The sequence below is a fragment of the Coccinella septempunctata genome, chromosome 2 (genome assembly GCF_907165205.1).
Source record: "Coccinella septempunctata chromosome 2, icCocSept1.1, whole genome shotgun sequence".
NCBI classification, from domain to species: Eukaryota; Metazoa; Arthropoda; class Insecta; order Coleoptera; family Coccinellidae; genus Coccinella; species Coccinella septempunctata.
In genome coordinates this window covers 33,879,356-33,907,148 of record NC_058190.1, presented here as the reverse complement: position 1 = coordinate 33,907,148, position 27,793 = coordinate 33,879,356, and the positions used below count along the sequence as shown (strand labels likewise).

The window sequence follows — 27,793 nt, the reverse complement described above, 5'->3', positions numbered from 1 at the left end:
ATGCTGAATACCTTCTTCATTCCCATGCTCAATCACCCAGGAAATCAAGTGGGCTGGCCGGAAACTGTTAAAGAAGATGTAAAGAAGCACATGGCTGAATTCAAGAATCACGTAGAAGAGGTTAGTTCTTGATACTACTATCTACAAGTTCATGTTTTTTTTTGTTGATTCCGTTTTAAAATCGATTATGCGCAGTTTACAATAAGTTATGAATTATTATCAGTGTACCTAAGTTTTATTGGCCCACCTAAGTCACCACATTTAATTGTCAAGTTCAAACCGAACACTGGAAGGTGACCTTTCACCTACATTCTACATCACTTGGGCAAGAAAATGTTTTCTCTAGCGACGATATAAAACTGGAAATCTTGTGTATCTAAAAGGTTGGGGAAAAAGGAATCCATTAATTTTTGTGAATTTCAAGACTTTATTTGATATATCGATTGAAATTCAAAGTGGAAGGATTCTGTATTTTCTGAAACTTTTAGGGTTTTCACTCCTGATCTCTGGAGTTAATCGGTTATTTCAATGTTTCAATTAATTTTGTTCCAGAGATTGGAAGTGAAAACCATTAAAGTTTATTTGATATGTTTTCGATTGTGCTATTTAACTCAAAGATGCACCGTTTTGTTTAATAATTTGCTACCATTTTGAAGGTAGCTTTATAATGCTTATATCGTATAAGTCTTTGTCTCTATTGGAGGAGAACATTTGTAATCGATTTTAGCAATCTTTTTGGATGAAAATTTTATGTGACCAAGGAAGTTTTGCGATGCAAGAAAAACATGTAGTCTGGACTACATGGTGAATGCATCAAAACTTCCCATCCAAGCTCCTGGGGTGTCTGGGAAGTCACTATAGTCGGGTGTGATCTGGCTTTGTCTTGATAGAAAGCAACACCTCCCTTGCTGGTCAATTGTGGCCGTTTCTGGTCAATCGCTGACTTCAAACGGTCAAATCGTTGACTATAGTTATCTGATTTCAATGTTTGGCCATATGGAAGCAATTGATAATAATTTTTTTCCAAAAACACAATATTAATCAAGAAAGTTTATTTTATCAAGTCACTAACTTGTAAAACTGACAGTTAAGTTGCAAAATTTTTACAAGTTAGTAGTATTATTTACATTAGAAAATTTTGTTTTATCGTCATATATGTTGAAAATCATACAACATACGTACAATTGTTATTTCCAGTAACACAGATTTTTGATGATGAAAGAGTTGATACTGATGATGATGAACCATCTGTTGACTCAGAAACTGCTGAACTCGAGGACTGCAGAACATTTGTACTCTCCTTACTACCAAATAATTTGCTAGACATTTCGATTTTTTTGTTGACCGAATCATCGACATAACTCATCGCAATTTCGGTGCTCTTCCACCCTCCTGCACGCTTTAGTGCTAAAATATCTCCAACCGAATCCGCAACCATAGTGGCTCCAGTTCTGCGAAAAGAGTGGCCGGTGTATAACTCTGGGTCTTTTAAACCTAAATATTTCGCTATTTGCTTTGGGACACCACCAATAGTGTGCTGGCCAGCATTAAGGGAAATAATGCACTTTCCATGTCTGTATGTCAAAAAAAATCTCAGGCTTTCTGTTCCAGGAGGCCAAAGATTTACATATTTTCTGTATAACATGCAGGGCTTGAAGCTGCAGCCATCATCGGTTATGGTGAATATTCTTGTTGTTGAATTTTTTGTTTGCCGCAATGTCACAATAACGTATTTTCCCACATCTTCTACATCATTCATGTTTAGGGATAGAATTTCGTCACATCGACAACATCCAAAAATCCCAAATATTGTTACAATTTTCGCCAGCAACCACTGGTCATCAGGAGCATGTAAAAGAAATTCTTTAGCCTCTTCTTTACTTAATACCTTGGCCCTTTTTTGGCGTATAACGCTCATTTTTTCGTTTCAGAAACGCTATTACCTTTTGAAATCTGCAAATGACAACTAAAGGAAAACAAACCTGCGAACAGGGGCATTTTCTTTCATATCCAAGCAGCTTTTCAGCATAGACCATTTTGCCCATAAAGTATTAGGGCTGAATCTAGCTGATAGTTGATTCAAGTAGACCAACAAAACTCAAGGAGGTAACTGACTCGCCTGCGGCTCGTCAGTTATATCCTCCATTCGCCAGTAAAAACCCTCTTACCTTGCTAGTAATGTTATATACTATTATCCTTTCCTCTCCCACCAAATGGAAAGCAGAGCCTTCCTGGCTGTAAGTCCTGTTTTGGCTCCCGTTTGAGCTGCTTCATCGGACTTTGACCACGATGGTTTTTGAACAGCGTTATTACTCATTTCCCATCCCCAATTTACCATCCGTTTAAGAAATAAGTAGGTTTAGGCAAGGCTTCGCAGAGAAAATTTGGATCCGATGATTTTTGTGTAAAATTGGTGTGGTACCCAAACATCGAGCTTCCTTTTAAATCATAGACATAGAGACATGGACTGAGCAATGTCAGCATGAAATTGGCTCTTTTTATAGAAAGAGAGAAATGATCGTCGGGAATTTACCAGTCTCATTTTTGTTCACATAGAGGTGAGTGTAGACCAATCAAAATTCTAGAAAGAGACAACTGCATTCCCGACGTGCGTTTCTCTCTGTCACTTTTTTTGACCGTATTTCATGCATAGATAGAAAGGAAAGGCACAGTCCATGTCTATATGTCTATGTTTTAAATGCAGAAAATAAGGCGCAGATTGATATCTGGTCACAAAAGATCTTTAAAAATTTCTGTACTTTCAATCACAGAACTGGAATATATTAATATAACCTAGAAAGGTATATGAAAATAAGAAATATTCAGATTTGCAGCATATTAATCAGCATTCAAAATTGACACAATTATGTTTCCAATTTATACGATTAAATTAAGAACATAAACAGCTGTACAAAATTCAAATAACAGTCGGTAAGTGCATAGATTCACATATAATAGGTCTATAGATCAATGTTTATTCACAATACCAACATGACTTCCGCAACACAAAATCTCAACTTATGGGCTATTACCAACTTAAATTCGATTTTCCATAGCTACCCGGGATGTCAATCATTCTTGAATGGACTATAATTTTTTACAGATTCGCGGAGCTGTCAAAGGAGAAACTATTCTTCCTATGCCAACTGGCTATAATGACATCTACACAACAATCTCAATCTTCGTCGATACTTCGGGAGAATCTGTCAACAGTGATTTTAAAACCAAAATCGAAAATATGGTTGTTGAATGGACACATATTTGCAGAGAAGTGATTAAGGAAAATTCTAAAAATGCCTTTGTGGATGGTTCACATCCAACACCAATGACAGAGATCGATTTCTGGAAGAAGCGGTTTGATAATTTTCAAAATATCTACGACCAACTCAGCGATCCCAGGGTTAAGAAAATGGCCGAATATTTAGAAATGACCGGAAGTTCCTATCTGAAGATGTTCAAATCATTATTTAGAAACGTTGTATCAACTCTCTTGGAGGCGAAGGATATCACTATACATCTGAAACCACTAATACCACACATTCGGAGGTTCGAAGAGAACGACTTTCTAGACATGAAAAACCACATAAAACCACTGATCCATGTTGTTGCTTTGATTTGGGCGAATTCGAAATATTACGCATTTTCAGCGAAAATTGTCACGTTATTTCGGCAAATTGCCAATCTGCTTATAGAATCCGTAGTCAGAAGCCTCGATCCGCAATCAATTTTTCTAGGAGAAGCTGAGGATATATTTGACAAAGTCACAAGAACTACAGAAATACTGAAACTATTCCTGAATTCCTTCGAATACGTGAGAGAGAATCTACCAAGCTATTATAAGAAAGTCAAAGATCCAAACCCGCAACCTTGGAATTTCCATAGAAGAACAGCCTTCCAAAGACTAATAGAATTTGTGGACAGGCTCAACTTAGTGAAGAAAATTCTCTCAGCCAACATTGATTACAGCAAGTTGGAGAGAGTTGAGGTGGGAGGGCTAAAAGGGAAATATCTATCGGTGAAATGTGAGGAAATATTTTCGGATTTCGGGAGAATATACAGGGTATTTCAAAACGTAACCTACGATACTCTTGACGTTGAGGATCACTCTATACATGACGATTACAAGATTTTCGAAGAGAAATGTGCAGATATAGATAACAGATTAGCCTCAGTGTTTCACCAAGCATTCATAGATTGCCATAACTTAGATGCATATTTCAAATTGATTAATATAATTGGAAATTTAATCGATAGGACTATGGTTCGAGTGGAGGTGACACGAGCTATAAAAAAGATCGCTGAAAAAATGGATGAAGAAGTAGATGAAGTGAAAAAGATCTACGATCACGGTGAATCACACGGTATACAGGTGGACAAATACTATCCACCTATCGCTGGTCGTATATACTGGTATCAAAAGCTCCTGGAAAGGGTGTCCAAACCGGAAAAAAATTTCCTTCAGTTGGAGAACGAAATTTTGGAGACCGAAGAGGTTAAATACATGATGGGAAAATATAAGCAGATGCGGCAGATTTTGAATGATTCCATCCTTAAGACCTTAGAAGAGTGGATAGAGAGATCTCGTGTAGACATACAGGACTCTTTAGATAGGACACAGCTTACCAAAGACGGTGACAAGAACGAGTTGAGAGTTAATCTCGATCCCAGATTGCAGGCAGTGCTCAGAGAAATGCGCTATTTGACTCAAATGGGAATTGAAAACTTGCCAGAGGAAGCCAGAGAAGTGTTTGAGCTAGTTGAATCACTCTACGAGTCTTACATACGCTTGATAAGGATTGAAGAGTACTACAACTTCATGAAGAACAGCACTCTAGAAGTTGAATACAACATGATATCAAGTGAAATGGAGAAGATTGATGCGATGTTGGATCCTTTGCTGACCATGATTACGTGGAACGATAATGGTAAGAACCTTTTCACGTTATTACTATAGTGTAACGTTATTCTCTAATTGAAATAGTAAGAAGTTTCTGATTTATTTCCTCTACGATTTCGTGCCAACCTCAATTTGATTAGCTTTTCCAAAATATACAGGGTATAAATCTTGCGAATCGTGTATTTTAACAGAAAAGTACTTTTTCCTTTTGCATTTTTTCCAATTCGGCTCAATTGAGAAGATACGACAGTTGAGATTCCATAAAAAGGATTATTCGCATGTTATATATGAATCTTGTCCGAACACAAAATTTCACTCAATCTCTTCATTCTGACCTTCACCTACCATACCATGAAAATACCAAAAATTCAAAGGAACAAACTTAGCTGAATGTATTATAACTATTCAAGATAACCACATAAGTATAGTGTCATAGATTTAGCTTGTTATTCTGAAAGGGAAATATGTTTTTCCAGGGATAGCATAGATTATTATGAAAACATAAAATGGCTATTATTTTAAATTAGCCGAATCAGAAAAAATCGTAAAAGAAAAAAGTGCTTCTTTTGACCTCAAGAATTTACTAAAAATAGGTGTTCTCAAAGGTGAGGCTTTTTTTTACCAAAAAGATGGCTGAGATACAACCCCTAGAAATTTGATAAAATTTCATTGAATTATGGAATTGTGGAAGGTGACTCCGGCATCGCAAAAACGACACAAACATAAAAAAAGAAATGGTTCAGTACCAAGTTCATCGGATTAGATGCATCAGGTCACTTTTGAAAGAATAATAATTGTTGTATCGTGCAATTTAGGGTGAAAAAATAAGTAGAAAATCGAGGCAGTTTCATGAAAGTGCTTATGTTAGTTATGTTGATATAAAGTGATAAGTTGTTGCCCCATTTCATCCCATTTTGACGACGATTGTTGTAATGTTTGTACAAGAAGATTGTGATGCCCATTGTGAAAAAATTGGTGCATAATTTGGACAAATTTTATTGATGGGATTTTGAAGTATTATTCTATTTTTTACAATTGTGCCCTTAATCTCTTCTGTCAGTTGGTATCGAAATAGGCCATTTCATAAAATCCTGTAAGTCACCAAAAAATAATGAGAACAATTTCCATTTTCATTACCACGTAAATATCTAACGAGCCAATATCCTAAATGAAACCACATGGTAGAATCAGGAGATAAATTTTCTCCTACTGCTTTGCGATAATTCAGCTAACAAACGGTCTAAGGTCATATTAGGATCTATTTCACTATCATTTTTAATTTTTTTTCAACTTTGTCATTTTGAGAGTTTTGTATCGGTGATTTTTGGTGACCATTTTGACCAGTTCTTCCTTCGGTTGAAAAAAAAGCCTCACCTTCAAATACATGTATACTTCATTCACTTTTATTTTAGCAGTCGGTTGGCCATGGAAATTTGACACATTTCACTCTGTATAGTACGAAAATGTGGGGTTATGAAGCTTGTCAAAACATTTTTGGGTTTCAAATCAACGCTATGTTGCCCGTTCTACGTAAAAGTTTCTGTTATTACGTATTTTATCACAATGTCGAATCTCTTCGGAACATATGTAACGAATATAATTGAAGTTTATACAAACTGATTGAAGTCATACCAAATCCAGTTATTTGCATGGAAAATACAAGAGATCAGTATAATATCATAATATGCACTAGCTTGAGGAGAGTTGATGTTCGTTATCTTCTTTGGCTTACATCATTTGTAGATTTCAAAAATATTAACTCGAAGATGAAATGCATATAATGCAGTGGTTGGGAATGGGTATCTCCCGAAGGAATTAACAGATAAACACAAGAATGTTAAATTCTTCAACAAAATCATCTTGCATCAATATAAGTAAAAGGAATTGAAGGAAGTTTCAAGTTAAGATGAACTTCACCTTTGAACAAAAATTTCACATGAATAAACAAGTAACAAAGTAACTTGCGCGTATTTGTGGCTTTTCATCTTAATACATTGATGTAATAATAATAATTATAGGTATTTATTAGTAACTTAAGACATTTACATTGTATAGGACAAGTCAAATGAAAAATAGAAAGATCCATTTTAGGGAACTTATTCTCCGATGACATTTATCGAAAATCCTATAGTAAACTTTTCGCATTAATTCACTCAAACAATAAATTCTCAAATGCCACCACTTTTTTGGGTCTCCCAATAGAAGGAAATTCTTTGTCATCCTCTTCATTCACAATCTTCCTGATTGTGGAAATATCCAGCTGAAATATATGTCGTTTAGATTCAGATGAAACATTATATAAATTCTCTTACATTGAATATGTTCGCTACCGTCTGACGTATTGTGGATTTTAGAATATCAGGGTATAACTATTTGAATGAGCGGACCTGAATTCTAAATAGCACTTCCTGAAACCCTGTCTCTTTTTTCAATCACTTTCGGCATTTTCGTAATAAAAATTGATATTAGTTGTGGCAACGGCGTTATGACATTAACGACATTTCATGAGTGCCAACTTAACTTCGTTCTAGTTACAAAAACTTGAGAAAATTATTTCATGGCCAACCGACTGCTAAAATAAATTTGAATGAAGTATATATGTAGCGGGTTTTTCTCTATAACTTGCCCCTTCCTTTATCTTTGTTATAAATAGCGATACAAAAAAATGTTTTGCACGAGTTATACAACAAATTGAATGCGATTTCATTCCTTCAAATGGAGCACCCTCCATATTTTTCTATTGTTGACTAGCAATGTCTCTCTCCTGACCTGGAATATATACGCATATGACCATCTATCTCTCTTCTTTTGAGAAAAAGTACCTGGCAAACTCAGTAATCAGTTGTCAGAATAGGCTGCAATAAATCAACAAACTTAATCAGAACCTTAGTAAGTATTCATTGAAATAATGATCCTTTTGAATAGATTTTTTGAATATAAAGAATTTTGGGATGATTTCACATTTTTTTTTTCTTAATTTTGAAACTATGAAACTCTGCAGTTTTCGAAATGAAAGACACGGACCTACATATACATATATATTCTAGATCAGGAGAAAAATACTTACAGAAAATAGAAAAATGTACTGGGTATCCCACTTAAAAAATGAAGTTGCATTAAATAGATTGGCGTAATCACTTTGAAAAAAATCATGCGATTTCGTACAATTTTTGTTTGAAATATTTTTATGTATGTAACCTAGGAAAATATAGTAAAAATCTATGAAAATAGGTACATTTATCCAAAAATTTATTTCGAAAAAACAATTTTTTGTTTAGTTGTTGTTTAGTTGAGGTTTCAGGAAAAAAATGATCAGTGGTAAAGATGAATGAAAGTCTTGAAAATTAGTGTTGTTGCCGATTGTGTCTCCTAAAAATACCAAAGCATATTTCGCTTTAAAAAAAATTACTTCTTACACATATTTTCAGTAATTCTTATATGAATCAATACTTATTTGTTGCAAAAAAAAATCAATTATTTTCGTTTTTTTCAATGAATTTTGTGTTATACTAAAATTTGGTTGATGAAAAAGTTGTTGACATAGTAATTTTTATCTACAACTCTCACATCATTTCGATACGTGGTATGATTTAGCTGGAACGCATAAAAACAATCATCAACCCTTGTTTCGGAACTAAACCAAATCCTCTTCACTTACTTTCATTCATACCATAATTTGTAGTGTGATGATTGTCGGACCAACCACATACGGCTTAGAATTTTTCTTCATTTCGGGTTTGGCCTTAGACTATAATAATTTATACTGGGCATTAGATTTCCAGTAGTTATAAAGAAAATAAGTTCCCTGTTTATATTTACAGACCCTCAGAACATCGACGTCATGTATGAGATAGTCAAGTACCTTTACGATAGAGTGAAAGAAGCACAATCAAACTCCAACCATCTAATGAACAGTATAAAGGCGTGGTCAAGCGTTCCCATTTTCGAAAGGAAAGACGGAAAGAAGGAAAACCTACTTAGCATCGATGACAGAAACGAAAGGGTGCATAAACGTTACGACCAGATAAACGCGTGCACCCAAGAACTCAAAAACGTGCTCTACCACAACTACCATCTATACTTCGACCTACCCTATACGCCACCTCCCACACCGCCCTCTGAATTAATACAGAAAATGGATTTGGAACACACCCAAGACGATGAGAGTGCCTCGGCTGGGGGCTCTATGCCTTCTACCGATGAAGAAGACGACGATGATGTTCAGAGACCGAAAACCATAAAAATCCTCACGGAAGGAACGACATCGAGGGCAGAAACATCTGAAGACAAATTCAACAAGCGGAGAGAATTCATACAAGCTAGTAGTCAGAAACTACATAAGTACCAGGTAACAGAAACGGATAGCATTGTCACAATAGAAGAGCTCACTCAACCTCCGGAAGCTGATATATCTGCGAAATGGGACGCTTACCTTCTTTCTTTAGATACCCTGATCGTTTCCGAATTCATCGAAGCCGTCGTAGTATCCCAAAACTATTTCTTGAATGAGATGGGAGACTACGTGCCAGTCACGCCGTTTCTCGAGGTTTCTATGGAGTTGAAAGAACCCAACATCATCTTCAACCCTTCAGTGGACAAAAAGTCACCTCCTAATTTCCTAACGATGATCGAAGATATGCTGAAGGATATGTATAATATGGGATTGTACATGGAAAGAATCGATCCCACAAGCACCACAGAAAATTTTTACAACGACATCATGCTCGACGAATGTGTCAAAGACAATCAAGAAGAAATAACTTCGAGAATTATTTTGGCTATGAATAAAGCAGCGAGCTACGAGCGCAAATTCGACGTTTACGCTCCGCTCTGGATGGACGACAGACAAGAATTTCTCAATCAGTTTCTTAAGTATTCAAGAAGACTAACACCTGAAGAAAAGCAGCAACTGAAGGATGAAGATGCTCCCCCACTTAAGGAAACACCTCCTACAATGGCTCTTTTCAAGAAAAGCATTGATTTTTACGACAAACTATATGACGAGGTAAAAAATCTCCCAACGGAGGAACTTATAGAAGGTGGTTGGTTAAGGATAGTAATAAGACCTTTGAGACAGGCTATCCTCAATGTGATATGTAAATGGAGCAACCTGTTCAAACAGCATTTATACAACCACGTGATTAAGAGCTTGAACGACTTGGATGCTTTCATTGCCGAATCAACGAGCGTTATGTTGACTCCATTGGAACCGAATGACGTTGAAGGTCTCTTGAAGATAATGAAGTATCTCTTCAAAGTGAAGGAGATGATGGTGGAGACTGACGGTATGTTCAAGCCGTTGAGGGATATAATGGACCTGTTGCTTTCGTATCAAGTTGAATTTCCGGAGGAAATTTATTTGCAGTTGCAAGAAATACCAGATCGGTGGATGTATTGTAAGAAGGTAGGTATCGATATTTGGGCAAGCTTCCATAACTTCGTATATATTCGTATCTATTACATGATGGTTTGGAGGGAGTATATGTATTTTGTTAATGTGGATTTTTTGGGATGAGTTTTAAGACGTCAAAAAATTTCTAAAATCAAACCTGCTCGAGATGCTAGATGTTTGTTTCTGCACCCACAGACGACACAAAAATTCCAATGGTGGCAATTATTTGAAAGAATTATTGTGAGTTAATTCATTATGCAGATTGCAGAACTTTTTGGAGCCTAGATTCACAAGTCAACTAACCGTCTCACATATTTTGAGAGAGAATCTTCTACTTGTGATTTGCAGTCAATTTTTTTACCTCATCTTTTTTTGGGAATGTGGACAAATGGTTCTCTAATATATACAAAGTGTCGTTGGATAAATGGCAATAAGTTTGGATATAGGTTCATATAAACTCAAAATAAGACAAAGAGTTTTTATGGGGTTATGCCCGGATTAGATTAGTTGAAGAATAACGTTGATTCAAAGATGAAGACTTGATAATAAATTTATCTATTGAATTTTTTTCAAACTAGGACCAATATAAACAAATAAAATTTTGTAGAGGTATTTTTCAAAACAATTCATTTTTCACTCATCTCCTATAACAAACTAGACTAGAGAAAGGTGAAATCGACAACCCTTGTATGTTTTAACCATAACTTTTCACAGGCTTCGAATATCACCTGCGAAAATTATTTATTGAAAAGAAAATTTCATCCCAAAACTTTATCATCTCTTGAGTATTAATCGTAGAAATGATAATATCTTCGTAAAAAAATGAAATATGTCCTCTGCTCTGTTTTTTGAATTGAATTTTGGGTCCATCTGCATTTGAAAAATATTGAAAAATATCACCGCAAAATTTAATTTGTTCTTCTCTGTCCCTGAATAATTAATAATCAAGTGGTCATCTTTGAAGCAACGTAACTCTTCATCGTCAACGAATTAGAAAATGAAAAAAGTGAAAAAAATATATAAGGAGATGATACTCTCCTTATAAAGGGGAGATAAGGGAGGATATTTATTCAACTTTGCGACATGGTTGGTACATCAAAACACAGCACATTTCTTTCAGAATAAATGAAGAACTCTATTTTGTGTTTTTGTTCTATACCCGTAGCAAAATAATCATTAAAGTTTCAATCTTCTGGGTTTCAGTTACGTAAGGCATTTTGGCACTCACTTTGTGTGGGACAAGACGACAAACTGATGAATATCCTATCTAATCTTCTCTAGATGAGATGCTATACTCCTTACTTGTTTTTATTCAACATTTCTGTTCGACAAAAATGATGAAAAGATATCTCTTGAAGGGTGGTCCTAGACTGATTTGCTGGGGGAGAGGGAGTAGTAAGAACAAATGACCTTACAAATTAAGACTTCAAACAACACCTTGTAGGTATCACTAGATAGCATTTGCAGTCCCATATTTTTTTCTTCAAAGTGTACAAGGAATCTCTCCTTTTCATTTCATTATAATATTGTGTTTTCTTAGTTTTTCCATATAAAAAATTTGAAAAATCGAATTCCCAATGGGCATTGGGGGAGGTAATTACCCCACTTAACCCCCCCCCCCGTAGGACCACCCTTGTCTCTTGAGATTCTTAAATTAGATACCTGAATTATTTTAGGTATCATTAGAAATTGGTATTTTGCCAATTCCAATTCCAAGTCGATTTGTAACAAACAACTGTCTTTGATTTACTTTCACACATTGTATATGTTCGATGGGGTTGCAGTTTGGGGGTTGCAGAAAAACACTAAATTTTATTGAAAATTCGGGTAATTTGAAATCAACCTTTTAATTTTGAGTTATTGGTTGAAGAATTTATAATTTTATTCTATAAAACGCTCCTATACATTTCCAAACAATTAAAAGTAATCAAATCGTTAGATTTCGAATTCGTTTTTCATTCAACTGCTACGAGGATGAATTTAGTTTGCGTCCGGATACACCACCATAAACGTTTCTGCCCTCATAGGAAGGAGCGTACTTAGGGTTGCTCTTAAGAATTCGTTTTTAAAAATGACTCCACAGGGAATTCAATCAACTTTGTCGAGCGGCTTTTCAAAACTACCAACCAAAATGATGGACCTTATTTCAAAGTGGCACACTGTATATTATCATTAGAAAATAATCCACTGACTCTTGTTTCGATTTAAGGTTGCAGCAACGACAAAACAGGCAGTGGCACCCCTACAGGCAGTCCAGATAAACTCCATCAAGAAGAGAATCAGAGTGTTCGAAACACGAGTAACATTCTACCGGAATCAATTCAAACGCGATAGGCTCTTCAGATACTCATGCCGGAATGTTTATTCGAGGGTGGATAACAACCATTCCATCATCGAAGATTTCGAAAAGGAGGAAAAACAGTTAGTGGAGGACGGAAACGTGTTCGACATCGTCGTGGAGGAATTAAAACCGATAAAGCAGAGCAAAAAGGAACTCAAACAGATCAAACAGCTCTGGGATTACATCAACATGATGAACTCTTGCATAGACCAATGGAGAGCGACCCCGTGGAAGAAGATAGATGTGGAAAATATGGAATTGTCGTGCAAAAAGTTCGCGAAAGATTTGAGGGCCATGGATAAGGAGACGAGAGGTTGGGATGTATTTATAAAAGGAGAGGCTTCTATAAAAAATCTACTCACTTCGCTTAGAGCTGTTACGGAGCTGCAGAATCCTGCGATTAGGGAGAGGCATTGGCAGCAACTTATGCAAGCTACCAAGGTAATGTTCTTGTTTACCAGCTTTTGCTGCTACCAATGGTCGGTTGCTTCAATAAAATTATCATGCTTTATCTACATCGTGTTATCAAATAAGTTTAGGGGGTGATTCTTTGGCGAAAATTGAGGGTGTTCTATCATGTAACCTAAAGCTCTTAGGCTTGCACGGTGTAGGGTAATAAAAATATTATTATTCTCTTCTCGAAAGTACTGAAAAGTTGAAGAAATGGCATTTTGTAGGCATGTTCTACCAATAAGAAGGCTACAATAGAAATCAAAGGGAAATAACAGCCACATACTAGATTTTTTCGATTTCATTCACAGAAGATCTGCATGAACAATATTATATTTTTTCTATCAGGAAACTGTTGCTTTTACGGGGTCAAAAAAGATTTGCAATGAATCTTATTCGGTCTTATTAACACATATTTTCTAATTGAGAAATTTTGTTGTTTAATAGTTATAGTTAAATGCACATGGGCTTCTGAAAAAGAAACAAATAGGATAACTGATAAGGTGAAATGAAATTTCTGAGGGTGAGTGCACCTAATTTTAAATGGCTTTTTATTTTGAGCTCAGCATATTTCATTTCTGTCAATTAATCTATTCGTTTTCGATATACCTATATGGTTCTCGTTCTTCTTGAAAAATCAAGAAATTATTTCGATTTTTTCTGTCAAATGATTTATCACTTAATTCATCTTCCCTATTCAAAATATAGAAGTTGGGGTTGTTATACCTACTGAGGGTTGAAGCGATATAGTCGTGAATTTAATCTTAAAAGTTGTTCCTCTTGAATTTAAAATCAAAGTGTCGGAGAGTCATTTCGTCAGTTATCAAATCTGTTTCGATTTCAAAAGCCAACCCTTCATGAAATAGGGGTGGCATGTTTCAACCCTTCGAAGAATCACAACAAAATTGAAAAAATATTCAAGGTATCCCCTTTATCGCTGGAACATGCTCACAAACTGACGGATTTTTGATAGCGTGTAACTTCACAAGGAAAGGCCTAAAAGCTATAGATTATATCAAAGACCTCCTTTAATTTTTGACTACGAATAACCCCCTAAAAACTTTCGCCGTCAATCTGGTAACACTTTGTATATTGTCGTGAATTTTCATCGAAGCATCTTCTGTATTTTCCTCTAAAATCAAATGAATTCATTTCTGATCATTATTCCAATCTGGCAGTCCAATTCGTTGATTTTCACTTATAATTATCCGTTCCTGTTGAAAAAACTATAATATAACAAACTAATACTGAAAATAATCACAGGTGCGTTTCGTAATGAGTGAAGAGACAACGTTGAACGATCTCCTGGCCTTGAACTTACACGAATACGAGGAGGAAGTCAAAACTATCGTAGATAAATCCGTCAAAGAGATGGGAATGGAAAAGATTCTCAAGGAATTGAACGCCACATGGAGCACTATGTCATTCAATATTGAACCCCATGCCAGAACTGGCGTTCAATTGCTGCTAATTTCCGAAGAACTGATAGAAACGCTGGAAGATAACCAATCCGCACTACAAAATATGATGAGTTCGAAATTTATTGGCTTCTTTTTGGAAGAGGTAACCGATTGGCAAATAAAATTGTCGACTGCTGATCAGGTTATACAGGTAAGTTTCTAGACGTCTCTATAAGGGTGAATATAGAGTTTTTCGTGGGGGGGGGGGTTAATAATCTGAGATAAACTTTGAAATAAAGTGACCAAAATCATATAACCAAAACTCAGAATAATGCTTATTCTGAGCATTTAACTAAGATTAGAGTTTAATTCTCAATATAATAAACAGAAGTCTAAGTATTGTTTCATAAACTCCATTCTTCATTCGATGACATACATTGGTGAAGTCACAAGTCACTTAAAATATTACACCAATACAACATTGTGGCTAAAAATTTACTGAAGAGGACATCGAATTTCATCAACAGAACATGAGAAATGGTCCTAAATAACTATAGGTATTTATAGACCTATTGAAAATTTTCAGGCTTTCATGGAGGTTCAGCGTAAGTGGATGTACCTAGAAAGTATTTTCATAGGCTCAGAAGACATACGCATCCAGCTACCTGAAGATTCTAAGCGTTTCGATTTTATCGATAAGGAATTCAAGGATATCCTTTCCACTCTGGGCAGAAACTTGAACGTCGTACAGGCTACCAATCAACCAGGTCTTTTCGACAGGTTGGATAAGCTGACGGAACAACTTACTTTGTGCGAGAAAGCTCTAAACGATTATTTGGAGACGAAACGATTGGCCTTCCCAAGATTCTATTTCGTCTCTTCGGCCGACCTCTTGGATATTCTCTCGAATGGCAACCAGCCAGAACTCATCCAGAGGCACCTGACCAAACTTTTTGACTCGTTGGCTAGGCTCAGTTTCGAGTCCAACTCGAAAAAGGCCTATAATATGAAATCGAAGGAGAATGACGAGTACGTCAAACTGGTTTCACCCCTGGAATGTGTCGGAAAAGTGGAAATTTGGCTGAATAAACTCATTGAAGTGATGAGGAAAACCCTGCGTTCGTGTCTGGATGATGCTATTGGCTCTTACGAAGAAAAACCCAGAGAATTGTGGATTTTCGACTACCCTGCCCAGCCTGCACTTTGTGGTGAGTTATTATTTTGTTCTGTCGTGAAATAGACTTGTGAAAATCAAAATAAAAAAGTGGCTTTCGACTTGTTAGTCTTCATCAGTGTCGCACAACTGTATGACAACAAAAATGAAGTGTAGAGCTTATACTACACTATCGATGTTCCACATACAAAAAAAATGGGTTTTTGACTGATAACAAGAAACATGGTCAAATAATTTCGAATTGTCCTTTTGTTTAGGGTACTTAAAATTTAATGACGGTTACCCTGATACTACACTTTCACAAATACTTAATAATTTTCTTCTTCATTGGTACTATAATACAAGTTCCAAAAAAGATACGTACCTATGTAATAGAAAAAGATCCTCATCTTCTCATTCATTGCCATACATTTCCAGGCACGCAAATATGGTGGACAACAGAGGTAAATCTTGCATTTGCAAGGTTAGAGGAAGGTTATGAAAGTGCACTTAAAGATTATCAGAAGAAACAAATAACGCAATTGAATGCACTCATCAACTTGCTACTAGGTGATTTAACACCAGGCAACCGACAGAAAATAATGACCATATGTACTATAGATGTTCATTCAAGGGATGTGGTCTTCAAGATGATTGTCGCTAAAGTGGAGAACTCTCAAGCTTTTCAGTGGCAGAGTCAGCTGAGGCACCGGTGGGATTCCAAGCTCAGAGATTGCTTTGGAAATATTTGTGATGCTCAGTTCAGGTAAAATTCTGAAAAATACTTTGAAGAATAATTGTTATTTATACTCTCTTCCTGTTAGGACAAAATCGGTTCAATATATGTATTATAAGTCCTTCAAGAGTTTTAATTGCTTTGATGGCTTCATTGATTACAATTTCACTTTCGAAGATGTGTGCTTGAATTGTGATGGCCAAAATTTTGCTGTCAAAAGGGATGTCCTCTTATTATTTCATAAGAAAATTTTATTTTTCTACAAGCGTGCGCGTTCAACCTTTTTGCCGCACGCATTCCAAGTTGCAAAGAGTCACTTTCCCAAAACGTGCGGGAAAAACGCCTGCTATTTCTTTCCCGCACGCATTTGCGTGCGGGAATGGATTAGCAGGGGTTTTTCCCGCACGCAAATATTATAGAGTAAATTAAATTCTATCATGTTTCTATGCATAGAACGTCAACGATGAGAAACCCATAGTAATGACATGCAGAATTACGTCTGTCATTATATATGAATTAATCAAATGAGATATGATATGTTTCGTGAAATGGATACATTTATATATTTCAAGCGCTTGTAGAAAAAATATTGTTCCTAACTCTTGCGTAAAGTGTCTTGCCCGCACTCAACTGCTTACCCGAACTCTGCTTTGCATCGTTCGGGCAACGGCAGTTTCGTGCGGGCAAGTATCACTTTCCGCACTTGATAGGAAAATAACTATTTTAAGGAGCTACATTATCTCTCAAATTGAGAATAAATTTCTTTGCGTTAATCGTATTTCAAAACAGCTAAATTATAAATACTTTCAATACCTATTTTTGCAGGTACCAATACGAATACCTTGGTAATACTCCACGTTTAGTCATCACTCCCTTGACTGATAGATGTTACATAACCCTAACACAAAGTCTTCATCTGATCATGGGAGGAGCTCCGGCTGGTCCAGCAGGTACGGGTAAGACAGAAACTACCAAAGATCTCGGAAAAGCACTTGGCGTCATGGTCTACGTCTTCAATTGTTCTGAGCAAATGGACTATAAGTCGATAGGAAATATTTACAAGGGACTTGCTCAAACTGGTTGTTGGGGTTGCTTCGACGAATTCAACAGGATCTCTATAGAAGTCCTGTCAGTGGTCGCTGTTCAAGTTAAGACTATTCAAGATGCGATAAAGGAGGGGCGTAAGAAATTCAAATTTTTGGGAGCCAAGATTCAGCTGATACCAACGGTAAATAAATTTTCTTTACCATATCCCACCTCGCACCTCTCCAGAATAGGTCATCATCTTATTTATATCCGAAACACTTATTATTACTCAGAATAAAACGACTGTGGATATGTGTCCAAATTTATGTGATAATAACATACAATGAAGTGATTTTTATTTGTACACTTTACAGATAGGAATCTTTATCACCATGAACCCTGGTTATGCTGGTCGTACTGAGCTGCCAGAAAATTTGAAAGCACTCTTCAGACCTTGCGCAATGGTAGTACCCGACTTTGAGTTGATATGCGAGATAATGTTAGTAGCTGAAGGCTTTCAAGAGGCTAGACTGCTCGCTCGTAAATTCATAACGTTGTATACTCTCTGTAGAGAACTATTGAGCAAACAAGATCACTACGATTGGGGTCTCAGAGCGATCAAATCAGTTTTGGTGGTTGCTGGAGCGTTGAAGAGAGGCGACAGATTGAGACCAGAAGATCAAGTGTTGATGAGAGCTTTACGAGATTTCAACATTCCGAAGATAGTGACGGAAGACGTACCAGTTTTCATGGGTCTGATAGGCGATCTGTTCCCAGCGTTGGACGTGCCGAGAAAAAGAAATATGGAGTTGGAGAAATCCATAAGAAATGCTGCGATTGACAGTCAGTTACAGCCCGAAGAAGGATTCATTCTGAAGATAGTGCAATTAGATGAACTGCTAGCAGTTCGACACTCCGTCTTCATTGTTGGTTTTACAGGAACTGGAAAAAGCATGGTGTGGAAAACATTGTACAGAACTTACCAAATACAGAAACGGAAACCGTTTTATAACGATTTGAACCCTAAAGCTGTAACAAACGACGAGTTGTTCGGTGTCATTAATCCAGCTACCAGGGAATGGAAAGATGGTCTGTTTTCTAATATCATGAGAGATCAGACGAATTTAACAGGAGAAGGACCAAAGTGGATTGTGCTCGATGGAGATATAGATCCAATGTGGATCGAGTCCCTTAACACACTTATGGACGACAACAAAGTACTCACGCTGGCCAGCAACGAAAGAATAGCGCTGACCAAACATATGAGACTTCTTTTCGAGATAGCGACCTTACGAACGGCAACTCCAGCTACAGTTTCCAGGGCTGGAATTCTATATATTAATCCAGCAGATTTAGGATGGAACCCGTATGTTGCCTCCTGGATAGAGCAACGTTCATCGCAAAGCGAAAAAACTAATCTTTCCATACTATTCGATAAGTATGTTCCCCCTTGTTTGGAGACTTTGAGAGGAAAATTCAAGAAAATAACGCCAATTTCCGATATAGCTCATCTTCAGATGCTCTGCTTCCTCTTGGACAGTTTCTTGACCCCACAGAATATTTCTCCTGATAGTCCCAAGGAATGGTATGAGATATATTTCGCATTTGCCGTAGTATGGGCCTTCGGCTCTTGCCTGTTCCAAGACCAGATAACAGATTGGAGGAACGAGTTCAGCAGATGGTTCTTGAACGAATTCAAGACGGTCAAGTTCCCGACAACTGGAAATGTTTTTTCCTACTATATCGACTCGGAAACGAAAAAATTCCTGCCATGGAGTGACCTTGTTCCTGATTTTCAATTCGATCCAGATATACCCCTCCAGGCAACACTAGTAGAAACCAACGAAACTACTAGAATCCGTTTTTTTGTTCAACATTTGACTAATAAAAAAATACCGGTCATGTTGGTTGGACCTCCTGGTAGTGGAAAAAGCGTTATTTTGAATGCCATAATGGAAAATCTCTCAGACAATTATCTTGTAACTAGAATTCCTTTCAATTTCTACACCACGTCTGAACTCCTCCAACGAATTTTAGAAAAACCCCTTGAAAAAAAGGCTGGTAGAGCATTTGCTCCAGTTGGGGGCAAAAATATGATTTATCTGATAGATGACATGAACATGCCAGAAGTTGATAAATATTTTACTGTGCAACCACATACACTTATCAAACAATATATGGACTACCAGCATTGGTACGATCGTCAAAAGCTTGCTCTGAAGGACATACATAATGTTCAGTTTATATCGAGCATGAATCCGAATGCCGGCAGTTTCACCATAGATCCCAGATTGCAGCGTCATTTTTGCGTCTTTGCCGTCAGTTTTCCAACGCATGAATGTTCACTGCATATTTATAATAGCCTTTTGTCTGAGCATTTCAAGAACCCACTGTTGAAATTCTCACCATCTGTCACGAGAAAATGCCAGAACATTGTCGATTTAGCTCTTTCTCTACACGCCAAAGTAGCTCAGAATTTTCTCCCAACAGCCATAAAATTCCATTACGTTTTCACCTTACGAGATGTGTCGAATGTTTTTCAGGGACTTCTCTTCTCAACAGGAGATTCAGTGAAGTCTTATAAAGATTTGGTGCGATTATGGTTACACGAAACACATAGAGTCTATGAAGATAAGATGGTTGATAAGACAGACATGGGTAACTTCAAGAAGATAATCAGAGATACTCTGAGACAGTATGTTGAAGATTTAGATGAGAGCAGTGTTTTTGCGGAACCTTTGATATTTAGTCATTTCGCTCAAGGCCTAGGTGATCCTAAGTATTACCCTATCAACGAATTCTCACATTTGAACGATTTGCTACAAGAAGCTCTGAATGGTTATAACGATTTGGTATCGGCTATGAACTTGGTGCTTTTCGAAGACGCCATGTATCATATTTGTAGAATAAATCGCATCCTTGAGTCTCCTAGGGGTAATGCTCTCTTGGTCGGAGTTGGAGGATCTGGAAAGCAATCTCTCACAAGACTCGCAGCGTTCATATCTTCTTTCGATGTATTCCAGATTCAACTGAGTAAGACATACGCATTGGTCGATTTACGTACAGATTTAGCTACTTTATATCTGAAGTCTGGTCTGAAGAGTGCTGGCGTTGTCTTTCTAATGTCCGATGCTCAAGTAGCCAAAGAGGAATTTCTGGTACTCATAAATGACATGCTGGCATCTGGTGAAATATCCGATTTACTACCAGACGAAGATTTAGAAAACGTTATATCTACTGTAAGAGGTGAGGTGAAGAATCTAGGATTGGAGGATACTAGAGAAAATTGCTGGAAATTCTTCATAAACAGGGTGAGAGGCTTGCTAAAATGTGTTCTTTGTTTTTCTCCAGTTGGCGCCACTCTCCGCGTTCGTGCAAGAAAATTTCCAGCTATCGTTAATTGCGTTTCTATAGATTGGTTCCATGAGTGGCCTCAAGAAGCACTACTATCCGTATCCGCAAGATTCTTGTCAGAAATACCATATTTACCAGAAGAGTTGGTGGATTCTGTAGCTATTTTCATGTCATACGCTCATGGTAAAGTGAATGATATGTCTAAAGTGTATTTAAACAATGAAAAGAGATATAACTACACAACCCCGAAATCATTTCTCGAACAGATTGCGCTATACTCAAAACTGATCAGCGAGAAAAATTTGACTTTGACAACGAGCATTGAAAGATTGAAATTAGGTCTGGCAAAGCTAGATTCAACATCTGAGGAAGTCGATGGTTTGAAACGTATACTAGCATCACAGGAAGTAGAGTTGAAGGAGAGAAACGAATCAGCAAGTAAACTGATCTCAGTTTTGTCAGCGGAAAATGAAAAAGTTGCAGCAGAGCAAGCTGTGGCCACGGAAGAAGAGGCCAAAGTGAAACTAATCGAGGAAGATGTTACTGAGAAACAGCAAATATGCGCAGATGATTTAGCTAAGGCTGAACCTGCCCTTCTTGCTGCGAAGGAAGCTTTGAACACATTGAATAAAAATAACTTGACGGAATTGAAGTCTTTCTCAACTCCGCCAGATGCCGTTGCCAATGTTTGCGCCGCAGTATTAGTTTTATTTTCCTCAAAAGGAAAACTGCCGAAAGACAGATCATGGAAAGCATGTAAAATGATGATGGGCAAAGTAGATCAATTTCTCAATGATTTGATCAATTACGATAAAGACAATATCAATCCAGACGTTGTGAAAGCTGTATACGAGTATCTCAAAGATCCTCAATTCGAACCTCAAAATATATATTCTAAATCTCTGGCAGCCGCGGGGCTCTGCTCATGGGTGATCAATATAATAAAATATCATGAAGTTTACGTTGTTGTGGAACCGAAGAGGCAAGCACTTATGAAAGCAAATAAAGAACTTCAAGACGCTAGAGCTAAGCTTGCTGCTCTCAACGAGAAGCTGAGTTTGTTGGAGGAAAAACTTTCTGTTCTCAGAGCAGACTTTGATATGGCTATAACAGCCAAGATGAAGTGTCAAGCAGAAGCTGATGCTACAACATTGATGATCGACCTCGCAAATCGTCTTGTCACGGGATTAGCATCAGAAAGAATTAGATGGAAAGAATTGATGACAAATTATGCTGCACAAATCTCCACCCTACCAGGAGATGTCCTACTGATCTCATCCTTCATTTCTTATGTAGGATGTTTCACGAGGAACTACCGCCAAGCTCTCTTGAAGAAATATTGGGTACCGTTCCTATTGAATTTGGAGGTTCAAATTCCAAGATCTGAAGAACTAGATCCTCTTTCACTTCTAACTGATGATGCTCTAATAGCTCAATGGAACAATGATGGACTACCGACCGATAGAATGTCAGCTGAAAACGCTTGCATACTTCTCAATTCTTCTAGATGGCCTCTTATCATTGATCCTCAATTGCAAGGAATAAATTGGGTGAAAAATATGTACGGCGAATCTTTAAAGATTGTACGGCTTTCCATGAGAAATTATTTGGACGTTCTAGAACTTTGCATAAGTCAGGGTTCTGTTGTTCTTTTGGAGAACATTGGAGAAACAGTTGATTCTGTTTTGGAACCAATACTTGGAAGAGTTCTGATAAAGAAAGGAACAGCAATTAAAATAGGTGATCGAGAAGTTGACTATGATCCAAAATTTAGGCTTATTATTCACACTAAACTAGCGAACCCTCATTACAAACCGGAAATTCAGGCACAAACAACGCTAATTAATTTCACGGTTACGAGAGATGGTCTTGAAGAACAGTTACTAGCTACTGTGGTTAATGCGGAGAGACCAGAATTGGAAGAACTGAAATCGAATCTGACGAAGCAAGAGAACTTATTCAAAATCACTTTGAAGAAGTGCGAAGACAATCTCCTTTACAAATTATCAACTGCAACTGGAAATATTTTGGGAGATGTGGAATTAGTGGAAAATCTAGAAACAACGAAGAAGACAGCAAATGAAATTGTGACGAAGGTAAAAGAAGCCAAATCAACTACCGCTAAAATCGATGAAGCTAGGGAGCAATATAGATCGTGTGCAGCTAGGGCAGCATTGTTATATTTTGTACTTAATGACCTGAACAAAATCAACTCCATGTATCAATTTTCTCTAAAAGCATTCAGCGTTGTATTCAAGGAGGCAATAAGGAAAGCTGAAAGATCTGATAAAATCAAAGAACGGGTTGAGAACTTACTAGACAGTATAACGTTCTGTGTTTACATGTATACGAGCAGAGGTCTTTTCGAACGCGACAAACTCACTTTCTTAGCACATATGTCTTTCCAAATCCTCATCAACTCTGAAGAAATCGACCCAGAACATTTGGACTTCTTACTGCGGTTTCCAGTCATTCCTGGTGTAGTATCTCCAGTAGAATTTCTGACCAACACTTCATGGGGTGGTATCAAATCATTGTCGCAGCTTGATGAATTGAGGAATCTGGATAAGGATCTTGAAGGCTCGGCGAAAAGATGGAAGAAGTTTGTAGAAAGTGGAAATCCAGAACGAGAAAAATATCCAGGAGAATGGAAAAATAGAAAAGAAATACTTCAACTCTGCATGATGCGTGCTTTGAGACCAGATCGAATGACATATGCTGTGAAGGTGTTCGTAGAAAATAATTTAGGTGTGAAGTACACGACCGCTAGATCAGAAGACTTCGAAAAATCATATCAAGAAACTAGTAATTCAACTCCAACATTCTTCATCCTCTCACCAGGAGTTAACCCACTGAAGGATGTCGAATTGTTGGGAAAAAAATTGGGCTTCACAAATCGCAAGGGTAATTTTCACAGTGTGTCTCTAGGACAAGGTCAGGAGATCGTTGCCGAAACATCATTAGATTCAGCTTCTTCCTCTGGTCAATGGGTCATACTAGAGAACATACATTTGGTAACAAAATGGTTGCCGACGCTAGAGAAAAAGATGGAGCAAATATGCGAGAAGTCTCATACAGATTTCAGGCTCTTTCTGAGCGCCGAACCCTTGGCAGATCCTCATGCCTGTGTCATTCCCCAAGGAATTTTGGAAACTTGCATCAAAATAACCAACGAACCACCCACTGGAATGTTTGCCAACCTACACAAAGCTCTGGACAATTTCGGCCAAGAAACGTTGGACATGTGCACCAAAGAGTCAGAGTTCAAAGCGTTTTTATTTGCACTTTGCTATTTTCATGCGGTGGTTGCTGAAAGGAGAAAATTTGGTCCACAAGGATGGAATAGAAATTATCCTTTCAACGTAGGAGACCTCACGATAAGTGTTAACGTTCTGTATAATTATTTGGAAAGTAATAATAAAGTGAGTTGTTCAACTTGAAATTTCAGGAAATCTAAATCTTTCATTCTTTCTTTAGGTACCCTATGACGACCTGAGATATTTATTTGGAGAAATAATGTATGGTGGACACATCACTGATGACTGGGACCGTCGGTTGTGCAGAACGTATTTGGAAGAGTACTTGAAACCGGAGTTGATAGAGGGTGAACTAGAGTTAGCACCAGGTTTTCCAGCACCACCAAATTCCGATTACGATGGTTATCATAAGTATATAGACGAGAGTTTACCTCCTGAAAGCCCTTACTTATATGGTTTGCATCCAAATGCTGAAATAGGATTCCTAACGCAGTCTTCAGAGGAGATGTTTAAAATAATTTTCGAGCTTCAACCAAGAGACTCTGGAGCAGCTGCAGGATCTGGATTATCTCAAGAAGATAAGGTGAGGAGGAGCTTTTGTCAAAAACTCAGCATCTGAAAAAATTTTATTTTCAGGTAAAAGGAATCATAGAAGATATACTCGATAAAATTCCAGAACCCTTCCCCATTCAAGATATGTTCTCCAAATTGGAAGATAAATCACCATTTGCCATAGTTGCCCTCCAAGAATGCGAGAGAATGAACATTTTGTGTTCGGAGATGCGAAGAAGCCTCAGGGAATTGGATTTGGGTCTTAAGGGAGAGCTGACAATTACGCAAGATATGGAGATGTTGCAGCAGTCTCTCTTCTTGGACCAAGTTCCGGATATATGGTCCGTTAAGGCATATCCCAGTCTTCTGCTGTTGGGTTCTTGGATTGCCGATCTCTGCGCCAGAATCAAAGAGTTGGAAGGTTGGGTGACCGATTTCTTGTTGCCACCAGCGGTTTGGCTGGGTGGGTTTTTCAATCCTCAGTCCTTTTTGACGGCGATTATGCAGCAAACGGCTAGAAGAAATGAGTGGCCATTGGATAAGATGTGTCTACTAACAGACGTGACGAAAAAACAGAAGGAAGATTTTACTGTTGCTCCTAGAGATGGAGCTTATGTGCATGGTTTATACATGGAAGGCGCAAGGTATTGTATTTAGTTTTCTGTTTTTCCATAGCGCAGAACTCTTTCTCAGGGCTTTCACTGAGATAATTTAATCTGGTTGAAATTTATTTCTCGCGGTATTATCTCTCGGAAATTTAATTTATGTTTCCAGTGGGGTTATATGATACATTATATACAGTAAGACATCCCCATTTTCGAAAACTGTATTCAATTCTAGTATAAAATGCGACTACTTTGAAGCTGAACAAGGAAAGAAATCTACAGGCATCCCATCACAATCATCAAAAAAACTACAAAGCACAATTGAATAACTTTCTCTAGATGTGGGAAATAAACTCATGTAACACTTGAGAATTTTGATTTTGTTTGTTCAATTTCACCAGTGTAGGTCCCAGAAAAAAGTCTGAATGATGCTCAGTGGGAATCACCTGATCTAGTACTCAAACCGTGAAAAGTTATTCATTTTTTGAAGCTCGATTTGAGAAATGGTAAACCGAAACAAATTGAACCCTTGTTCGTGAAAGTTCCTTTTTGTTCCATTACAATTTGAGCATCGAGAACATTTTGAGTGGTCAACAAAATATCTTCATAGATTAAAAAAGAAACTCCATTATGTTGGTTCAATATGCGAGGAAATTACCTTAGGATTTTTCTGTATGTTATCCCTAGTGAAAAATGATGATTATAGTTTCTCTAGATTGTCTGCTTGGACTGTTCCCTATGAACTTTCCATCTATTGATCTTCGTCCGAATGACCTCAAATTATATGAAAATGTTCTTCGTGTTTTGCCAATGGTTCATCCAAGAAAGTGTAGGTGGCAGCACTATACCATTTCATACGACTTCAACAAAAGGAATTCATTGTGAAGAATTATTTACTCAAGATTTGAATTTGACGATTTGAATGTTTACTTCAGTTCGGCATTTTCAGACAAAAACTAGTTAATTTCCATGGTTACTTCAGAACACTAATGCAAACACTCTAGGGTAGAATTCGTAATTATTTTGTTTTGATCTCATTCGAATTATGAATCATAAGGTCCTTTCGTTTGCATAAAAAGTGTAGCACTTTTCTACACTCCATTTGATTTACACCAGTGTAGAGGAAGTGTAGTTTATCTACACATAGTCAAAAGGAGATGTAGATAAACTACACCTCCTCTACACTGGTGTAAATTCAATCAGCAAACGAATACTAAAATCGAGTGTAGAAAAGTGCTACACTTTTTATGCAAACGAAAGGACCTATATTTTACAGGTAAGCAAATAAGAAAAAAAAAATTTAAACCTGAAACCACATTTCTGTTCGGTATTTTTAATGCTAGCCCTTTCGTGTTGAGAACGAAAAATAAATATTATGCACAGGGTGGGCAAAATTCGTTGTCTACTAAAAAGATATCGAGAACTATAGCAGCTAGAAGGACACGGATGACACATTCTGTAGCTCTTTTTTTCTGAGTTATCCAAATCTGAAAACAGAACCGGCCTATCATTTCTAGATTTTCAGTTATGAAAAAAAAAAAAATTGAGAAATTGCTACTTTCAATAATGCTAAGTAGAAATAGATGCATAGGAAAAAAATGATTCGACAACCGGTAATTCCAATCACAGAGTATTGAGTGCACGAAAAAGTAATGCATATTTAACAGTCACTACGATAACGCCTATCTACTTTTAGTCTTATTATTCAGAAACTAGAAAAAAAGTTAAAATTTTTTTTCATGAAATATTTATGTGAATAATTACATATGATACATTTTTGAAATAACCAAAAAATTTGCAGATAAGAGAACTTTCAACTTTAGTAAACATTTCAAAAATCATACAATTTTAAGCAGAGTTATGTTCTGAATAATAAAAATTGATAAGCTATCAACAAAATTCTCATTTTTCAAAAATAAATGGAATAATAATCACCTAAAAGACGAAGGAATTCGGAAGAAAATGCTTAGCCTCAAGGATGTTACTTTTTAGTTGTGGGATTCTAAGAAGAATAGTTCAAGTTTTTGACCTTTTTTGGATATATTTATTCGAAAAAAGTCCTCTGAGCATCAATCAAAGTCAAGAGTGAAATATTTCTAATTTTTCTTCCAGTGGCATCCTCACGGATGATGGACTATATAGATATTTCCGGAGAATTATCATTCACGTGTTTGGATTGATCTGAAAAGAATACTACTATTGAAATACTTCTTCATTTCAGGGCCAATTTGATCTCCTCACTTTTTTTTCTGAACCTAGTTCTTGCGTGAAAATAATTCTCATGATATCAGTTCACCTACCTTTTTTCCCCATTTCATGTTTGTTTCCATTTCTAGATGGGACCCGATGTTAAATAGTATTGTCGATGCCAAACTGAAAGATTTATTCCCAATTATGCCGGTAGTTTATATAAGAGCGATAACCCAGGACAAGCAAGATTTGAGGAATATGTACGATTGTCCTGTATACAAGACAAGGATGAGAGGGCCAACTTTCGTATGGACCTTCAACTTGAAAACGAAGGAGAAACCTTCGAAGTGGACCCTGGCTGGAGTTGCTTTGCTGCTCCAGATATGAAGAGAGTTAAATTTTAGATATTTCGATTCAGTATAAGTATTGTTTTGTGTTTC

The 27,793-nt window shown here is 37.0% G+C and overlaps 1 protein-coding gene across 1 annotated transcript; it reads left to right on the top strand.

Moving 5' to 3' along the window:
- Window positions 1-27,793, top strand: LOC123307799 (dynein beta chain, ciliary-like). Its single transcript, XM_044890237.1, is given in 12 exon segments — window positions 1-120; window positions 3,104-4,925; window positions 8,719-10,301; window positions 12,499-13,071; window positions 14,344-14,691; window positions 15,067-15,685; window positions 16,072-16,399; window positions 17,195-17,597; window positions 17,770-24,171; window positions 24,227-24,590; window positions 24,593-25,202; window positions 27,500-27,793. Coding segments are annotated over 12 exon segments (13,413 nt in total). The 3' UTR covers window positions 27,741-27,793.